The 20,829-nt window shown below is 39.7% G+C and overlaps 1 protein-coding gene across 1 annotated transcript in view; it reads right to left on the bottom strand.

Annotated features, from left to right (window-relative positions):
* Nucleotides 1-20,829, bottom strand: part of DNAJC24 (DnaJ heat shock protein family (Hsp40) member C24) — a 62,844-nt gene that overhangs the window by 11,089 nt on the left and 30,926 nt on the right. The window contains exon 3 of the mRNA XM_066251204.1: nucleotides 14,541-14,679. Coding sequence (XP_066107301.1) covers nucleotides 14,541-14,679 — 139 coding nt within the window. The remainder of the gene's footprint in view (nucleotides 1-14,540; nucleotides 14,680-20,829) is intronic.

Here is a 20,829-nt window from a genome sequence, read left to right as displayed (position 1 = left end):
AGGGAGAGGGGAAGGGAGAAAGGAAGCATTCATTTGTTGTTTCACTCGGTCGTGACCTCACTGGCTGCTTCCCCTGTATGACTTGACCAAGGATCGAACCGCAACTTTGTTGTTTTGGGACTGAGATAACCAACTAGCCAGGGCCAATTTTCTTTCTTTGTGGTGTTTTTATCTGGTTTTGGAATTAGGATAATGCTGACCTTGTAAAGTAAGATTGGAAGTATTCCCTTCTCTTGAAATTTTTGGAATAGTTTTAGAAGGATAGGTGTTAGTTCTTTGAATGTTTGGTAAAATTCACCTGTGAAGTTCAATTACTGCTTTGATTCCATTACTTGCAATCTGTCTATTCAGATTTTCTGATTCTTGCCGACTCAGTTTTGGAAAAATTGTATGTTTCTAGGAATTCATCCATCTTGTCCAGATTGCCCAATATGTTGCCATATAGTTTGTAATATTTTCTTAAAATCTTTTGTATTTCTTGCCTGACCGGTGGTGGCGCAGTGGATAAAGCGTCAACCTGGAAACGCTGAGGTTGCCAGTTCAAAACCCTGGGTTTGCCTGGTTAAGGCACATATGGGAGTTGATGCTTCCTGCTCCTCCCTCTTTCTCTCTCTCTCTCTCTCTCTTTTCCCTCTCTATAATGAATAAATAAAATCTTTAAAAAAAATCTTTTGTATTTTTTGGTATCAGTTGTTACTTCTCTTTCACGTCTGATTTTATTGATGGTGCTTTCTCTGTTACTCTTGATGAGTTAAAGGTTTGTCAATCTTGTTTTCAAAGAACCAGCTCTAAGTTTCACTGATCTTTTGTATTGTTTTTTAGACTCTATTTCATTTATTTCTAGTCTGATATTATTTCCTTTCATTTTTTCTTTTTTTTTTAATTGTTTTTTTTTTTTGTGTGTGTGTATGTGTGTGTGACAGAGACAAAGAAAGAGGAACAGATAGGGACAGACAGGAAGGGAGAGAGATGAGAAGTATCATTTCTTTGTTGCGGCTCCTTAGTTGTTCGTTGATTTCTCATATGTGCCTTGATCAGGGGTCTACAGCAGACCAAGTGACCCCTTGTTCAAGCCAGCGACCTTGGGGTCAAGATGAGCTTTGTTCAAACAAGATGAGCCTGTGCTCAAGCTGGCGACCTCGGGGTTTCAAACCTGGGTCCTCTATGTCCCAGTCCAATGCTCTATCCACTGCGCCACTGCCTATTTCCTTTCTTGAACTCACTTTGGGATTTGTTCTTTTTCTATTGTTACACTAATAGTTCCTTTAAGTGTAAACTTACATTGCTTATTTCAGAGTCTTCTTGTTTCTTGCCTGTAATACTATGAATTTCCCTCTTAGGACTGCCTTCACTGTGTCCTGTAGATTTTGGGTGGTTATGTTCTCATTTTCATTTGATTCAAGGTATCTTTTGATATCTTCTTTGATCTTACTGTTCACACATTCATTGTTTAGTAACATGTTATTTAGCCTCTATGTCTGTTTTTCAATTTTTTTTCTTGTGATTTCTAGTTTCATACCATATGGAGAAGCTTGATGTGATTTCAATCTTCTTAAATTTACTGAGATTTGTTTTGTGTCTTAACATGTGGTCTATCTTAGAAAATGTTCCATATGTACTTGAAAAGAATGTATAGTCTACTGCTTTGAGGTAAAATGCTTTGAAGATATCAATTAAATCCATCTGGTCATGTGTGTCATTTAAAGCTGCTGTTTCCTTGTTGATTGTTTGGCAGATCTATCTATTGATGTCAGTGAGGTGTTACAAACCCCCACTAATGACTATATTGCTGTCAATCTCTCCCTTTATGTCCATCAAGATTTGTTTTATATATTTAGGTTCTTTTATGTTGGATTCATAAGTGTTTAAAAGGGTTTTATCTTGTTGGATTATTCCCTTTATCTTTATGTAGTGACCTTTTTGTCTCTTACTAAAGCCTTCGTTTTAAAGTCTGCTTTGTCAGATATAAGTATTGCTACCCAGCTTTTCTTCCTTTTCCATTTGCATGAAATATCTTTCTTCCATTCCTTTAGTTTTAGTCTGTGGGTATCTTCCATTCTGAGGTGGGTCTCTTATAGACAGCATATATATAGGTTTTTAGGCCATTCAACAAATGTCCCTGGGTATACCCAGTCTAGCTGCTGCCCTCTGGGTGCTTGCACACTACTGCAGTAGGGTGGTACTGCAGTTTATCAGGCCCAAATATATCAAGATTTGGCTGTGTGAAGGGAGGCTCTGCACCAGTCAGGTGGGCGAGGGGAAAATGGCCCCCAAATCTAGAGCCACACAATTCAGTATGTCCAGGATTCTGACAGGAGCCTGATCGCAGCAGGGAGGGGCTCCCAGGATTTGGGAGGATGAGGATGAGGATAGTAGATATCCCATGAGAGGGAGATGCCATTTGGACTTCCGGGAAAGTGGAGAGAGCAGCTCCCTCTCCATAGCTACAAAACTCAATTATTGCAGATTTTGCCCAGACACTGGCAGGGCAGAGCCGCCAGGCATCAGGCGCATGTGGCTGCTAGGAGCCTGGGGGGTTGGGCTAGTCTATCTCCCATGAGGGGGAGGCACCAGTCAGGTTTATGAGAAAGTGGGAAGAATGGTCCCTACTTTCAAGTCATACCACTCAGTTACTGACACTCCCTTAGTCTGCTCAGACCTCTACACCGCCAGCTCGGATAGCTGCCTCCTCAGCATTGAGCATGCTCCACAGGGTGGGGCTATTGCATTCCCCCAGGCTGATGCTTTATGGGAGGAGTGCTCCACCCAAGAAAGATGCAACCTGTAGTGTGGGAGAGTGAATCAGCACCGAGATCCTGGTGGTTGTCCCTTCAGCTCTCTCCCAGAGCCACAAACCAAGTCTCTCCTCACGGGACTCTAGCCTGTTCCACCCTCCCTGCACTGAAGCCCAGGGTGAGTGGCTGTAAAGAAATTTTTTGTGTTTGCCCTTTAAGAGGTCGCTTGTGTCTCTAGCAGACTCCTGTCTCTCCATGGTGAACAGAATCCCCACTGCTTTTCACAGCCAGATGTTATGTGGGCGCCTATTCCCAGCTCTGGTGCTCTGGGCTGGGAAGCCTGGCTTCAGGTTGAGATCGCACTCTTTGCAGGGGGAACCTGTGCAGCTGAGAATCCCTCCCTAACCTCAGCTGCCACCCACGGGAGTGGGGCAGTCCTTTTCACATCCCCACCCTTCCTACCAATCTTGATGTGGCTTATTATGTAAATTTTTGGTTATAAGACAGTCATGGAGACAATGAACTACTCGGAGACCAGAATGAAGTGCTCTGAGTGGCTGAGGGGAGGCAACAGCCCTGGTCAGCAGACTGAATGCCTGAGGCCCTGTCTGTCCCCAGCCTCTCTCCAATATTTATTAGCAAGTACAAATAACTCAAGGAAGCAAATAGCAAAAGTTTTCAGGGGGGTGAAGTAAAGTAGAAGGAACATACTGACTTCTAATCTTTGTTCTGAGAGCCTAAACATTTTCTGTCACTGATTCTTATCCTGCTGTTTTGCTGTTTCCAGCATGCACTGTTTCCTGTACAGGCCAGAGAGGCCCCTGGATTCTCCTCCGCTCAGGGCTTTCACACTAGGGAGCTTCATGGTTTCTAACTGTCATCCTAAATGCACATTTTCATAGCATATTCCTACGTAAGACTTCTTTAAGGTAGTCTTCAGTTGGTTATTCAGGTTGATTGTTCTGCATTTTAGTTGTAATTCCTGTTTGGTCCTGGAAGGAAGTGAGTGTAACCTCCTCCTATTCTGCTGCCATCTTGGATTCCCCCATTTTTTTCCTTTTTAAACAATGCTCTCACCACTGTAGTCATAATTAGAAAATTCATTCATCTCTAGCCCTTAAAGCAACTCACAGGAACCCTGTAGTTAGCTTTGGTAATTTTCTATCAGGCTTGGCACCTGCAAAACAGATTTGTTTTCTTTTGAGTATTACATATTATAAAATTTTTTTGCGTTACAATGAAAGATTGTAATAAGTATCTGAAATATAAATCCTATTTCCAGATTCTTCGGTTATCACGACACTACTAAAAACGCAGAGAAAGCATAAACAAACTTAGAAATTTAATTAAAGGAACAGAGCTTATATTTAAATCTGGGGTCTTAGCTACAGGTTAAAAAAAAACAAAACTCAGCCATTGGAAAGAAAATGCTTTGCCTGGCATTTGGTATACGCTATCTTGAGACCAAAGACATTACATGATTCCTAATTCTTTTGAAGTGAATAGATTCAGCTTTTTCTAAGGTAGCTAGGAATATTTAAGGTCTGTTCACACCCTGTGCAGTGCTAATATGCTTAACGAAATATGGGACAAGAAAAACTTGCAAATTTATCTACATATAGAGAACAATATATATAGTTAAAGAGATATTCCTGAGAAATATAGTAATAAAACTCAAATAACTTATGTGGTTACTTGAAAAAGAATCTTTAAACCTTTAGAAGTCTAGGCCCTTCTGACCTTGTGTTCTATTGGATTTGTCTGACAACAAGCGGTGAAAGAATTCTGCAGCTCCATTGTCTCAACAGTGGGATCTGAGAAAACACTGGCAGGACTCATCAGAGAGGAGAGGTTTATGAGCCTGCAATTCAAAGAGATTAAAAGGGAAATCTGTGCAGATTCTTTCACACTGAAGAATAACATTAAATAACTATTAGCAGCTTGGTTCAGTAAAGCTTACTAGAACTCTCGCTGTGTCATTCACAACTTTCTAAAAGAGGAAAGGTTTTTTTCAGCTCCATTTGGGAATCAATAAATATTTCTTACTTCTTACAAGACAATAGAATTCCAGTCTTTTCAGAATTCTTCCTAATGATACTAAAATATCTAAAACAACTCTTTGCTGCCTAAATAATTATACTTCTTAATCACAGGAAAATTTTTCAAACTGTAGCTACAATTCAAATAAATATGTATAAATAAATAATTAACAGCAACAAAAAGCTACAGAGAGGATTTTAATTTTATTAATTATGGCAGAGGCATCTAAAAGTCTCATACTACCCAACATTGGTCAAAAGATTGAGTCTACCTGCAGCTCTGTCCCAATTATGCATGTGTAGCAATGTCAACTGCTCAAGTCCCCAGAATGCGCTCACTTAGCAAGTACTACTACACTGTATTTCCCTTTACACCATTTAAAATATTTCAAGTTTATTTCAAACTTAAAGATGTTAAAAGCAAATAGTGTTTTCCTGTAGGTCTTAGTTTGGTGCTGTTTTAAAACCATATAATTTAATTGTAAACAATCACCTCATTCTTAAAGATCATTTCACTGACATAATTAAATTTTTCATATTGGAAATGACTAGAAGGAAATCAGTTTTCTTGTCCTTAACCAGTGGTCCCCAACCCCCGGGCCACAGACTGGTACTGGTCTGTGGGCCATTTGGTACCAGTCCGTAAAGAAAGAATAAATAACTTATATTATTTCCGTTTTATTTATATTTAAGTCTGAACAATGTTTTATTTATTTATTTTTTTTCATTTTTCTGAAGCTGGAAACGGGGAGAGACAGTCAGACAGACTCCTGCATGTGCCCAACCGGGATCCACCTGGCATGCCCACCAGGGGCGAGGCTCTGCCCACCAGGGGGCGATGCTTTGCCCCTCCGGGGCGTCGCCATGTTGCAACCAGAGCCACTCTAGCGCCTGAGGCAGAGGCCACAGAGCCATCCCCAGCGCCCGGGCCATGTTTGCTCCAATGGAGCCTTGGCTGCGGGAGGGGAAGAGAGAGACAGAGAGGAAAGCGCGGCGGAGGGGTGGAGAAGCAAATGGGCGCTTCTCCTGTGTGCCCTGGCCAGGAATCGAACCCGGGTCCTCCGCACGCTAGGCCGACGCTCTACCGCTGAGCCAACCGGCCAGGGCTTTGAACAATGTTTTATTTTTAAAAAATGACCAGATTCCTTCTGTTACATCCGTCTAAGACTCACTCTTGACGCTTGTCTCATAAGTTCGACAAATATTTAAAAATACCACAGTTTTTATGCCGGTTGCATAATTTTATTTTGTGCATTTATCCGTCCCACCCTAAAGGCTGGTCCATGAAAATATTTTCTGACATTAAACCGGTCTGTGGCCCAAAAAAGGTTGGGGACCACTGCCCTTAATAATTTATGTTCTTAGAACAGACTCTACTTTGATAAAGAGATTTAGAATCAGCCATCATTTAACTTAAAACCTGCTCATTGAATCATAAAGCTCTGTAATCCTTTCCCAGATAGAATTAGTCACAATTGCAAGGCTTTTAATATCAAAGGAAACTTACAAATTTGGAGTATTATGGAGTTGAAGAATTGCAGAGCTTTTAAAAACTAAGCCTAATGCCAGTGCTCACGAAAGGTGCCAGATAACTACAGAACAGGTAAAGCAGCAGCGAATGGGGGCCTGGCCCCTCATTCTGACCCTCTAATATGCCTCCTTCCTGACTATTTGGAACTAAAAATAGTAGGTGGTACATACTATTCAAACGTGGCAGCCCAGCACAATGATTAAGTCACAGAATGGCTATGAATTCCCCCTCTATCAATTAGTAGCTATGTAACCTTAGTCAAATACCCTTTCTCTGGGAAATATTATTTCTTCCTTACGAGGTTGTTAAACAATGACTAAAAAACAATTCCCATAGTTCTAGAGCTCAAAAAATGGCAGCTGTTTTAACTCTTATTATTTCATAATGTTTGTGTTGACCTATCTTTACCAGACCATAACAAAACGACTGAACAGCCATCATTACTGGCAAGGGGGAGGAGCTTCTGTATATGAAAGCTGCAACTGTTGACTTTGCATTTGTTAAGTGTTAATAAGTTTGATGTACTCTGGCACTGTCAGTCCCATTAAATGTGACCCATTATTATCCAAGCCATATCCATAAAATTATTTAGTCCTGAAGCATGAAAAAACTGAAAAGATGGAACCACAGGAAAAAATTCAAAATAATTACAGTATTTGTGAATGAATTTCAAAGGTTAGAAGTCATGATGGATTACAACATCAGAGAAGCCTTTTTTGGCAGTGGGGAGGGAGATGGGAACATTTGCCTTGGAACTTGAATCAAGAATGCTGTAAAGAATCAGAATGGCAGGGTATTCTGAGTAATGATGAACCGCATAAGCAGATGTGCTTGGGAGCCCCCAAATTGCCCAGAGGAGAAGATTCACATTAGATTTGTGAATGGTGATAAGATAAGAAAAAGTAATTAGGGACAAGTTTAAAATCTTCTGTCCCATTTAAATTCCAGGTGAACAGGTAAGTGTTACTGTATTTCCCCACATATAAGACGCACCTTTTTCTGAAAAAATTTGGGGTCTAAAAACTGGGTGTGTCTTATACAGTGATTGTAGGTTTTTTTACTTGCATTTCCCACTTTTTCACGCTTGTTTTTGTGCTCATTGTATGTAGATATATGAAGAAAGTGATTTGTCATCAGACACAGATGAGGGCAAGCTAATGGATGGGAGTTTTGACAGAGATGAGGAGTTGTATGAATTTTATGAGTAAAACTTGAGTTCAATAACTTTATGTAATACATTATTTTTCAAATATTAAGGGTCGTCTTATACACGGGGGCGTCTTATACATGGGAAAATATGGTATGTTGGTGGAAGGCGGAATTATAAAAGTTCTTAGAAGAGTAAGAATAAAGAAATCTAGATCAATCAAAATGTAAGACTTTGGGAGAAGGCCAATAGCAGCTATGGAAATAATCGGGATGTGTGTTATAATCTGGATATGGACCTGTGGTAGCTGTGAGAATAACATCACTCAGAATAAAATTAAAAAATAAATATTAACACTCATTTCCAATTCACTGGCAGTATAGTGAGTGAAGCAAAAGTAATCAGAATGTGCAATAATATGAGCCAGTTTCAAGCCTGGGAAAAAAACAAGCAATGAGAAAGGTGACCCAGTCTTGACTTTGGACCCAATGAATTCAATTGGGTCAAGTACCCAAGTAGAAATTGGGAGGGAGGTTAAAGTTGGAGACATAAATGTCCTAAAATCCTACATTTTCTCTGTTATTAAGCCAGAACCCCCAATTCTGTCCAAGTACACCAGAATTATGACTATAATCTTGCCCATAGTTTCCCTAAAGAATTATTTGAAACTAGCCAAATTTGGCTCAAAATCATTGAGAAATGATCTTAAAATGTTTTCTTTGCAAAAACAGTTATTGCATTTAAGTAAGAGTAATAAATAATATGAGCAGTCACCTTTCTGTGACAAAAAAAAAATGGAGCAGGAGGACCCACACAGAAAGTTTTATCTGTACTCTCTTCTCCCTCCAAAGAAAGTGCCCATTTCTAACTGTCTTGACGGATTTTCTGCATCATTTCACATACTTACTTTTCCCAGAAACAGCCACACACACACACACACAAAACATGCCCCCTGATGCTTATCTTCAAGTTTTACCTGAAGCACATTTTTATAGTCAACTTTCAAATTCCTAAAATCAAATGGAAATACAGATATGACCATAAATGGAAACCCTGATCTAACTACAAGTATTTTGTGAGGGTCAGGTTTAACACATAATTTACACAAATATCATTCCTAATGGTTAACCCAAATTAATTTTTTTTTACAGAGACAGGGAGAGAGTCAGAGATAGGGACAGATAGGAACAGACAGACAGGAATGGAGAGATGAGAAGCATCAATCATTAGTTTTTTGTTGCGTATTGCGACACCTTAGTTGTTCATTGATTGCTTTCTCATATGTGCCTTGACCGCGGGCCTTCAGCAGACTGAGTAACCCCTTGCTCAAGCCACTGACTTTTGGTCCAAGCTGGTGAGCTTTTGCTCAAACCAGATGAGCCTGCGCTCAAGCTGGCGACCTTGGGGTCTCGAACCTGGGTCCTCGGCATCCCAGTCCGACGCTCTATCCACTGCGCCACCGCCTGGTCAGGCAACCCCAAATTAATTTTATCTACATTTATAAGTATTATTTCCCTTCTTATGGAATTAGTCTTTAGCATTAAGTTACTTTTCAGAAAGGATTCTTATTTTGAGCTTAAGAAATTATGTATTGATTCAGTTATCTGACATAAATGATGCTGGGGTTTTAAGATATGTTCTTATTTGGTGCAAGATTTACCTGCTTACCTACCATTCTCAAATACTTATCCCACTAAAGAAATGAAGTGAATTGTATAATACAACACCAGAAATGACCTTTCAAATCTTGCTAAGGAGAGAGTAGTGATTAGCTCTGCGTAAAGATACACTACACAATGTTTAGCCAAACCTCCTTCTGAGCCAGGCTGTTTTTGGTACTGAAGTACTTGGCCAATTGTATAGAGCAGGGGTAGTCAACCTTTTTATACCTACCACCCACTTTTGTACATTAGTAGTAAAATTTTCTAACTGCCCACTGGTGCCACAGTAATGGTGATTTATAAAGTAGAAAAGTGCCCTGGCCGGTTGGCTCAGTGGTAGAGTGTCGGCCTGGCGTGCAGGAGTCCTGGGTTCAATTCCCGGCCAGGGCACACAGGAGAAGTGCCCATCTGCTTCTCCACCCTTCCCCCTCCCCTTCCTCTCTGTATCTCTCTTCCCCTCCCGCAGCCAAGGCTCCACTGGAGCAAAAAGTTGGCCCGGGTGCTGAGGATGGCTCCATGGCCTTTGCCTCAGGCACTAGAATGGCTCTGGTTGCAACAGAGCAATGCCCCAGATGGGCACAGCATCGCCCCCTGGTGGGCATGCCGGGTGGATCCTGGTCAGGTGCATGCGGGAGTCTGTCTGACTGCCTCCCCGTTTCCAACTTCAGAAAAATACAAAAAAAAAAAAAAAGTAGGGAAGTAACTTTACTTTATAAAATTTATAAAGCAGAGTTACAGCAAGTTAAAATATATAATAATAATTACTTACCAAGTACTTTATGTCATATTTTCACTAAGTTTGGCAGAATAAATCTTTATAAAACAACTTACTGTAGTTAAATCTATCTTTTTATTTATACTTTGGTTGCTCTGCTACCGCCCACCATGAAAGCTGGAACGCCCACTAGTGGGCGGTAGGGACCAGGTTGACTACCACTGGCATAAGAGGGAAAGCTCCACATTACCAAAATAATTCACTAATAGAGAACCAAGATACATCTTAATACAAAATAATATGCCTCCAAGGATTCCAAACACAATCCCCTTAGTTGTATAAAACAATATTTGATTTGACTGACTTCATGTGAAGGTCTTTCCCTCTTCGGGTCACAGAGAAGTAACCTAACTCATAAGCTCTGTCACTCTATAGAGCCACTGAGACGTCAAGAGATCTGTGTATCTGTCACATTATAAAGCAATTGAATCATGATCCCTATTATTTTCCCATGATATACTTCTGATGTGTTTTAACATACTTACTATATGAGAAAATTCTCCATAAGACTTATAAAGGCACCAAAATCTACTCAACAGATACTCATGTGAACATTTTATAAATCTTGGATTTTCCAAAAGTGTTCATCTGGTTGTCTAAAATGCAAAGCCTAATCTTGAATAACTACATGCCTTTCAAGGGGAGATGGGAAGCAGCCTTTGGAACCATCCTTAGAAACAATAAGGTAAATATGCCAGCTGGAACTAATTGATTACATTCACTAGTTAACATTGCTTTCAAAATGTATAATATCTGGGAACTGAATATTACTCATCCTTTTCAGATTTGCTATTCTTCAGCTTGGTCAACATTGCCTAAAATGTCAAGTAGGAATATAGAGTGGAAATGAAGGAGAAAAATTATATATACTTTATTTTAGGTTATCTGCCCTGATCTTTTTCTTTATTAGAACTCATTTGATAATTTCTTTTGAGAAGCAAAAAATATGGCTGTCAAGGGCTCCTTTAAATGATCTTTTAGAGGAACAAATGATTGTGGGCAATACTGATGAGGCTTTCCTTACAGCAGAGCACCATGAGCTGTGAAATACGAGAGCGCATTCAACACCAGCCTATAAAACATCTCCTGCCTCCTTGCCAAGTATTACCAAGTGCAAATTTATTTCATACTCCCAAAGTGCAAATTTATTTTATACTCCCAGTTAATGGAGGGCAGGAAACAAACATATTAAAAGCACACCCTAAGAAAAGAAAGTTCCACAATGAACTAACACAACAAGCAAAAAGAGTTCTGTATAACAACGTTACTTCCACATCCCCAGGGGGTGACCCAGAAAAAAAGAGGGCTTTGACCTGGTTATAACAAATTCTCTCTCTCTTAGTAACCTATCCTGGTCTTTAACAAATTATCACTCTCAAAGGTTTTCCTTCTATCAAATATAAATCCTCACTCTTAGAAGTTCAAGTTCATTTCCTTCTTTTGAGGAGCCACTTCTTGATAATGGGTCACAAAGGGAAAATTAATGTCAAAAGAAATGTCAATGTTAAAATACGTTTATTATCACATTTTTAAAATAGCTCTAGTATGAAACTTAAAAACAGCAAGTTATACTTGGGTAAGAGCCTGCCATTCCTTATCTAAATAAATAGCAAGCCAATCTCAATTTAACTGAAACAAAGCATTCTCACTTTTAGAGCCTCTGGTAACAAAGAAAATATTTAGTTTAGATCTGAGGTATTTCTAGTGTTTAGAATAGCTCGATTCGCCCTGGCCGGTTGGCTCAGCGGTAGAGCATTGGCCTAGCGTGCGGAGGACCCGGGTTCGATTCCTGGCCAGGGCACACAGGAGAAGCGCCCATTTGCTTCTCCACCCCTCCGCTGCGCTTTCCTCTCTGTCTCTCTCTTCCCCTCCCGCAGCCGAGGCTCCATTGGAGCAAAGATGGCCCGGGCGCTGGGGATGGCTCTGTGGCCTCTGCCCCAGGCGCTAGAGTGGCTCTGGTCGCAACATGGCGACACCCAGGATGGGCAGAGCATCACCCCCTGGTGGGCAGAGTATCGCCCCTGGTGGGCGTGCCGGGTGGATCCCGGTCGGGCGCATGCGGGAGTCTGTCTGACTGTCTCTCCCTGTTTCCAGCTTCAGAAAAATGAAAAAAAAAAAAAAAAAAAAAAAAAGAATAGCTCTATTCAACCTGCCTGAAAATGTGCAAAGCAGACTGACATTATATAAATTCCAAGCAGAAGATCTGCCTATTTATCTGAATCATGAATCATGCCCACCTCTCCCTATATTTGGTTCGTGTAAATTTTTTTGTGACCTTCTCAATGACCTCGTCCCTGTCAATACAGTAGGCCACAGTTGCTCCCATTAAAAACTTAAAACCTCTTGGGGGGCTGGCTCACTGGACAGAGCATCAGCCTGATGTATGGACGTCCGTGTTCAATTCCCTGTCAGGAATGAGAAGTGACCAAGGGAAGTGACCATTTGCTCCTCTCCCGCTTCTCCCCTCTTTCCCTTCTGCAGCCAGTAGCTTGACTTGTTCAAGTGTTGCCCCAGGCACTGAGGATAGCTAGGTTGATCCAAGCACATCAGCCTCAGGTACTAAAAATAGTTTAGTTGACTTGAGCAATCATCCCCAGACTGGGGTAGCCGGTGGATCCTGGTCAGAGCACATGCAGTAATCTGTGTCACTATCTCCTCTCTTCTCACTTAAAAAAAAAACAACTTCAAGCCAAGGACTCAAAGCTCAAACAAAATCCACATTTCCAAGGACTTCTCAAAAGCAAAGAGAAAGGCTTGAAGATGTCATTTGTTCTTCCAACATCTCTTTAAACCTTCCCTCACTCAATTCCATTACCCATTTTAAATTGTTTCCTATTTCTCTCCATGTCTGGTCTACCCCACCCTATACCACTGCTAGAAAGAATTTATTTTTATTCTTGATCTCCTCTATCTTTTTTCTCCTAAGATAGCAGGCATCTAGTTAGTTTCACAATAGGTTCTTAATAGAATGAATATAAACTGTGGAGGGGCAAAAACGCAGAGCCACTGTGCCAGGACACACCCTCAACTCCTTATGGTAGAGGTTTGTGGGTTATTCTTCTCTTCGGCAAGTCAGCACCCCACAGAATAAAGACTGCTCAACCACGAGGGAGTGACCACCTCCAGTGCGCTGTGGTCACTTTAGGAACAAAAATAACTTCTCAAACCGAACCTGTGCATGTGTATTAGCTTTAATACTTTCATAGTAATTGTATCATGTGAGCCGTGGTTAAAAAGATGTATACACTCTTTTGTCAGAAGTGTTACTAGCAGTGATACTCTTGGGTTCCTGGCCACCCAGTATCTTCTATTCCTGGGCCCAAGTCCCTTTGCTGTCTCAGAAGCACAAACACACTCACAGAAAGACCACACTTGACAGCTGCTCTTGTATGCACCCAACAGAAGCAGCACAAAATAGCCAAGCCATATCTGAAAATCAATCCTAATTCATTGCAAAGATACACTCAGGCATTTCTTAACACTAAAAAAAAAATAAGCTTAAAAAAAATTAGGAAGGCTTTAGAGCTGATTAGTGTTAGGAAAATCACTACTAAAAACAAACACCCAGTACACAAAGAACAGCTCATGGAGTCTTCACATACAAAGGTACCACACACTGTAAGAAATACTCAATTTTTTTGGTACGACTCCCTCTGAAAATAAATATGGATATTTTATATACCCTATAATGATGTTTTAGAAATACAGCCTTGATTTTCAGATCAAATTTTCATAACCATAGTCGTATGAGTCTCAAAATCATTTGGTTTGGTTGGATGGTGTGCCAGTGTAGGGCATGGGAGGGGATTCAGTAATCAAGTAGGGCGACAGCGAGCTTTTATCAACACGTCCGAGTCAATGCTGAGCCTGGTGCACTATTGCAGAGTGCAATTGAGTGTTTTCTCCACAGGCTGTAACTGATTATTGACTCCCCCATTAACATGAAGGGTGCATATTGAAGGTTCCGAGAGAAGGCTGAGGGGCTCCTGTCCCAAGGCCAGTGCTGAAAGACAGCCTATCACTCTGTGTAACCACAGTCCATGTGTGACAAACCTGACCTACATTTCTCCCTTTCTTTCTCACAAGAGCTTGTCGCCGTTTTAAGAAGCTATTTTCTAAAATGCATACAAGAAATGACTTTTAAAACTGCTTGGGAAATGTTCGTTTCTAAAGTATCATTTATAGCAATCTTATAAGAAATAGTTTAGCTAAGAGCTCATCAGGAAACCTCGCCTAACAGCAGAGTGCTTTATGTTACCTTCCGCAGTGGCTTCCTTTAGCCTGTCATTTATACAGTATACAGTCTGAAAAGTACTATAATTAAAATTTTAATCAGTACATAATTCAATTTAATAAAAATAAGTTTTTAAATATATAAAACATATTAACTAGGAATGTATAATTACACATTCTTCATTAGTTATAAAAAGTCGCTTTCACAGCTTCACAAGAAGCCACATCTTAGTGGTTTTGTTAATTTCTCAACGGCCACGCAATAGTCACTGCCAAGAACAGGGCGTAATTAAAAGCAATACTGGGGGAGGAGGGAGGCAGTAAGAGCGGTGCCAATGCTGGGGATGCTCCCAGGAGCTGCTGCAGGCTGTGCGCAGAAAAGTGCCCACGTGCAGGGGCTCCTCTCCGCAAGGACCTACCGTGCCGCTGCAGGTCATATTCTCTTTTTGTCTCTTCGTTCCCTAGAATTTTCCATGCCTGGTCAATCTCGATGAACTTGCGTATACATTCCTCCACCATTCCTGCGGGCACATCTGCACTTTGTTTGTCTGGATGATACTGCCAATTAAAAATAAGGAGGATGGTGAACAGAGAGGGTTAAGTAGGGGTAGGTTTAAAAGACTTGTAAATCTAAGCTTCTGTCACGAGAGAAGGTAACGAGAAGACAAACTAAGATGCCAAGGCAACGAGACAGCAGTGTTGGGCACAGGAGACAACTTGCCAGGGTAATTAGACCACTGGAGTAGCTATAAATCCACCAGTGACATGATCTGTCACAACGTGCAAAGACAGCATTTTCTGGATAATTTGCTGATGGATGGAATCACTGGTCTCATGGACAATTTACCTAGAGAGGATGACTAACACAAACAGAAATAGGTCCATGCAGACGAGCAGGACATGACAAAGAACACAAACTAGGCGGAGAATGAGGCTTCCTTATATAACACGCCTGGCTACAGACACCATCCCCAATGGAGTCCTAGCTTTGTCTTATGAAATTAGGTTACGCAATCATACTTCAAAATACAACACTTTCACCTTCTAGTTCAGACCTGAAGATTTTAGTCATAAATCCTCACACCTAAGTTTTTTACTGAAAAATGGTTATTCTAGGGCAGGTTTATAAAAAAGAATTTTAAAACATTTGAATATGAATTCATTAGTAAATCTTTCTTACATGTATTTCGTAAGACAGTTTTACTAATATTTTCCATATGCAGTAATTTTAGACTGTTTGGTCAAAACCAGAAAGTTTTAAATCAATTCAATTCTGAAATGATAATGTAAATGTATCTCACTGGATACCTCCCTTATATTATCCTGTTTTTCCTTTTTTACTGTGTTTTCTGTGGTTCTCCCTTCTCTTTTCACCTATCACTTCTGAAAGAATAAATAACATCATTTGCTTTTCGGCAGTCTCTCAACAAATAAGTAAGGAAAGATTATCTAAATCTAGAGACATTTTACTTAATAATCTGGGAATAACAGTAGCAGATACTGAGAAATGTAATTTTTCACTTTCAAGTAAGTAAGGAACTACTGGATAGGATTCCTCCAGAATTTTCAACCTGCTTTACTCTAAATGTTTTATCAAATATAGTATTACAGAATAAAATTTAATTTAAAGAATTACCTTAGGAATTTCCTTTGAACTAACAGAAGATTTCTCCCTTTAGTTCTCTCTTAAAAATGTTTTTATAATAAAACAGGCATTTGCACATAATCACATTTCATGACACTAATGTGGTTAGTTTGTATACTCAACAATTAATGATAAAATTTACAGACTCTTTTACAGACATTGAAAGAACACGAAAAATGTACAAGTACCATGTCATTTATTATTCAAGTTGCCAAAGCCACTCAAGGAGGTGTGGTAACATGAAGTCAGATGACTTCAATTCTCAATGCAGAATTCAGAAAGTATGTAAGTTTTTGTTCATAATGTTGACTATTGGCTTTGACAGTGAATTTGTCTTCATGTTAAACTTCTTCACACTGCTAATGTTCTCAACTAGCAGAGCAGAAGCAGCTGTGATCTTCGGTTGCACTGAAGAACTAATGGACATCACGTATGTTGGGGGGAAGATTATAGGACAGAGCATTGGGCTTCCATTTTCCCTTTGGCACATTATTCTCTTCCTAAGCCAAATCTATCAGTTGTCCACATTTAAATATTTATTTAAGCTAATTATGTAATATAGTGACAGAAGAAAAGGAAACTACAATTTTATTGTTTAATCATTTTTTGGCCATGACTTATCAAATGATGCTCATAAAAGTTATTCCCATACTGAGATTTAGGCAATCCCTAAAGCTAGGATATTTAAGTATATAATATCCCAAAGCCAAAAGAGAGCTGACTACATTAAAGTCCTCTAGTTGACCATTCCTCCAACACTATGGGAAGAAGATTTGTGTAGCATGCTTGGTATGATCCAACGTTATTATATGCAACATGCTCCAATATGCCACTAGTATACATTAAGATACACTTGTGAAAACTCAATGTCAGTATGTCACAAGCATTGAGTTAGGCCTCAGATAAATCATTCTAAACTAGTATCTATGATATATAGTACAGACTAAAAGGCCACTATAGAAGGTCTACTTGGTACAATGAAAAGAACAGATTTTATCTGATCATGCACCAACCTGACCAAGCAAACCCTACAACAGGGGTCCCCAAACTTTTTACACAGGAGGCCAGTTCACTGTCCCTCAGACCGTTGGAGGGCCGGACTATAAAAAAAAAACTATGAACAAATCCCTATGCACACTGCACATATTTTAAAGTAAAAAAACAAAACGGGAACAAATACAATATTTAAAATAAAGAACAAGTAAATTTAAATCAACAAACTGACCAGTATTTCAATGGGAACTATGCTCCTCTCACTGACCACCAATGAAAGAGGTGCCCCTCCTGGGAGTGCGGTGGGGGCCGGATAAATGGCCTCAGGGGGCCCTGCCCTACAAAATCCAGGCTGCCCCAAACTAACAGCTAGCGTTATATTGTATTAAGTCATAGATCAATTCCCTGAGTGTCAAAGTATAATTTAATCAAGCTCTTGGTCCTATTTGGTGTTTTGCTGACTACTATTTGAATTAAGTAACTCACCACCTGAGGCATTTAGATTTATCTTGCTGTGTTATTAAAAAAATGTACATTTTATTTTACAATACAGGGTTCAATTAAAAATGATAGAGCAAGAAAAGAAATGTCATTTGGAGTGTTAAAAGCCTTGGTTTAATTTGTTCTGACAGCAAGTTCTGGAACAAAATAGAGGTCTGAAAAACAAACAAGAAGACATTCTGTGGTAGGCTGATAATGGCCCCCAAAATATTAAGTCCTAATTCCTGGTACCTGCAAATTTTCTCTTACTTATGAAAAAAGGTCTTTGCAGATATGATTAAGTTAAATGTCTTGAAATAAAATAATTATCCAGGTGGGATAACACAAAGTATTCTTATACGAAAGAGGCAGAGAGGATGTGGCACACAGAGGAGAAGGTGATATGAAGACTGCGCAGAGAGATATGAAATACTGTCCTTAACAACACGACTAGAGTGATGAGGCCACAAGTCAAGGAATGCTGGCAGCCACCAGGACCTGGAAGAGACAAGAAATGGACTCTCCTACTAGAGCTTCTAGAGGTAGTGCAGCCCAGCCAACACCTTGACTTCAGCCCGGTTATACTGATTTTGAACTTCTAGCCTCCAGAATTGTGAAAGAATAAATTTCTGTTTCTTTAAGTCACTGAGATTGTGGTATTTTGGCAGACAAAAGAAATTATCTTATTTTTCGCTTCATAAGACGTACTCCCCCCCCCCCATAAGTGAAGGGGAAAATACAATGCCTGTGCGTCTTACAGAGCAAAAAATACAATATCTTATTAAATATTTTAACACACGATTTGGTTCAGAATATTTTTTCTTCTTATTTTCCTCCTTAAAACCCTAGGTGTGTCTTATGGTCAGGTGCGTCTTATGGAGTGAAAAATACGGTATACACAGTCTAAAGATGTCTATGGTTTAAAACTGGAATACAACAGACACTACAACTTTTTAAGATGTTTCATTTACAACGTTTTAAAAATGGTATTATTAAAAGAAAAATGAGATATTTCTTTCAATATTAACACAGAGAAAAGAACAATAAGAATACAGAATATTGCCCTGGCCGGTTGGCTCAGCGGTAGAGCGTCGGCCTAGCGTGCGGAGGACCCGGGTTCGATTCCCGGCCAGGGCACACAGGAGAAGCGCCCATTTGCTTCTCCACCCCTCCGCCGCGCTTTCCTCTCTGTCTCTCTCTTCCCCTCCCGCAGCTAAGGCTCCATTGGAGCAGAGATGGCCCGGGCGCTGGGGATGGCTCTGTGGCCTCTGCCTCAGGCGCTAGAGTGGCTCTGGTCGCAATATGGTGACGCCCAGGATGGGCAGAGCATCGCCCCCTGGTGGGCAGAGCGTCGCCCCTGGTGGGCGTGCCGGGTGGATCCCGGTCGGGCGCATGCGGGAGTCTGTCTGACTGTCTCTCCCCGTTTCCAGCTTCAGAAAAATGAAAAAAAAAAGAAAAAAAAAAGAAAAAAAAAGAATACAGAATATTAATGAAAATGGTAACATGAATTAATGAAAAGCCTGAATTATAGGCTAGTTTATGGAACTTTTGTTACTTTCAAGTACATTTGCCAACCTCCCAAAACTTTAAAATGTTTAAAAAAAAGTTAAGTATTACTGGGTAGAAAACTAAACTACATTCAAAATTAAAAATATAAATACACAATACTAAAAATACTGAGGGTCTCTTTGTGATTCTTTATTACAATGGCACAAAAGTGTCTATCCCCAAAGTTTTAGCAAACTGCTATTTTACTATTCTCAAATGACTGCACTCACAATTTTATAATCTATGCAACTTCCCCACACTGGAGAGTTTTTTAATTATATAGACTTACGTTCTTTAAATCCCCATGCCATTTATTGAAGATAAGAAAAAAAAAAGATTAAGACACTTTCTTGATACAAAAAATATAGAATGTCTCATGATACTACAAAAGATATTCAGAAAATGATGTAATATTTCATCATTATTGGTATGTTCCCTATTTTCTAACTACCTGATAACTAATGCTTTAATTATGGAATCAATTCTGACTAGCTGAGATTTTTTTATGGCAAAGGGTTGTCCAATATATTAAATTTTATTTTGATTTTAGATTTTCTCCATATAATAAATCCAAGTAATTTCTACAGTGACTATCACAACGTGCCAGTTCAGTGCAACTCAAAATGGAGTCTTCAGATTTGTACTTATCAGCATTACCTGAGAGCTCATTAAAAGATGGCCCAATCCCAAACCTACAGAGGCGGGCCCCAGATTCTGTGTTTCATCAAACTCTCCAGGCAATTACAATGCATGCTCAAGTCTGAGAAGCACACGGTTACCTCTACAGCTTAAAGCAGGGGTCTCAAACTCAACTCAGCATGTGGGCCGCAGAGCAAGATCACAGCCATTCGGCGGGCCACACTAGGTCTACAAAAGGCAACTGTTATGCAACACTTTTCTCACTGCAGTTGAAAACAAAAAAAAAATCAGTACAACAAGCACAATCGTACATGCAGTTTACTCAGTGTCACAAAACGACCAGAAACTGTAGTTCACATCACAACTGCTGTTAACTAAGCTAATATCTAGCTAGGATGCTAGAGAAATGAGAAATACAAGTAGGCCCCTAGGCTTACTTAATTTTATCCAAAATATTTTGAACTTCGTGGATTAGTCTGCGGGTCGCACAAAATTGTTTGGCGGGCCGCATGCGGCCCGCGGGCCACGAGTTTGAGACCCCTGGCTTAAAGCATAGAATTAGGTGCAAATCAGAAAGCTAGTGCTTCATAAAAATTTCCCTTTGCAAGATGCATCCCTCCAAGGATGTACCCCCCCCCCAAAAAAGCTGAGTGACACTCCTCCAAGTTCAAAATTTTTTGATATTTGAAAACTTTTGTTCACCAATCATCAATGCCAACCTCTTTATTTCATTGTTTGCACAAATGCCAACGTAAACTCAGTAAGGAAGCTAATGAAATCTGAACAATATGCCAGTGGTTTTTTAACCTGTTGGGTTTTTTTAAGATAAGGGTTATAATTTGTATCGGTTTCAGCTACTGAACACTACAGTAGTTTCCAGCAACAGGTTTAACACAGAGCCAAGTGCTTTTCCACTAAAAAGGGGAAAAAAATTGAAGTATGCATAAATTGTGAAAAGAACATAATGTGTTGCAAAAATTCTAGCAATTTCTAAAAATTTTTAGTGAAAATTTATATATTCATTAGTTCTAAATGACCCTTCCGATTGGCTCAACAACATATAAAATTGAAATGAAATGGTATTTCTTTAAAGTAAAGGCATAACACCGTTTTATGGTAAACTGCCCACTACACAATAGAGGAGTATTTCAGCGCAGCTAAACAGGTTCAGCTGCTTTCGCGCCCTTCTTACATGCCTTTTAAAAAAGAAAATATTGCTTTATTTACTAGTAGCTTGCTACTTTTATCTTAAATTGTATCAAAAGTTAGGAAGGTCCCACATTAATCTTTTAATACACATCATACTGTATAATCATACTGTTTTGATTTATTAAATTTGGCTATAATAGGAAGTGACAATTAACTATGAAAAAGACTGGGCAAATCTGCTTAGACAAAAATTC

This window comes from Saccopteryx bilineata, chromosome 1, assembly GCF_036850765.1.
Source record: "Saccopteryx bilineata isolate mSacBil1 chromosome 1, mSacBil1_pri_phased_curated, whole genome shotgun sequence".
Lineage (NCBI taxonomy): Eukaryota > Metazoa > Chordata > Mammalia > Chiroptera > Emballonuridae > Saccopteryx > Saccopteryx bilineata.
This window is presented reverse-complemented; position numbering and strand designations above follow the sequence as displayed.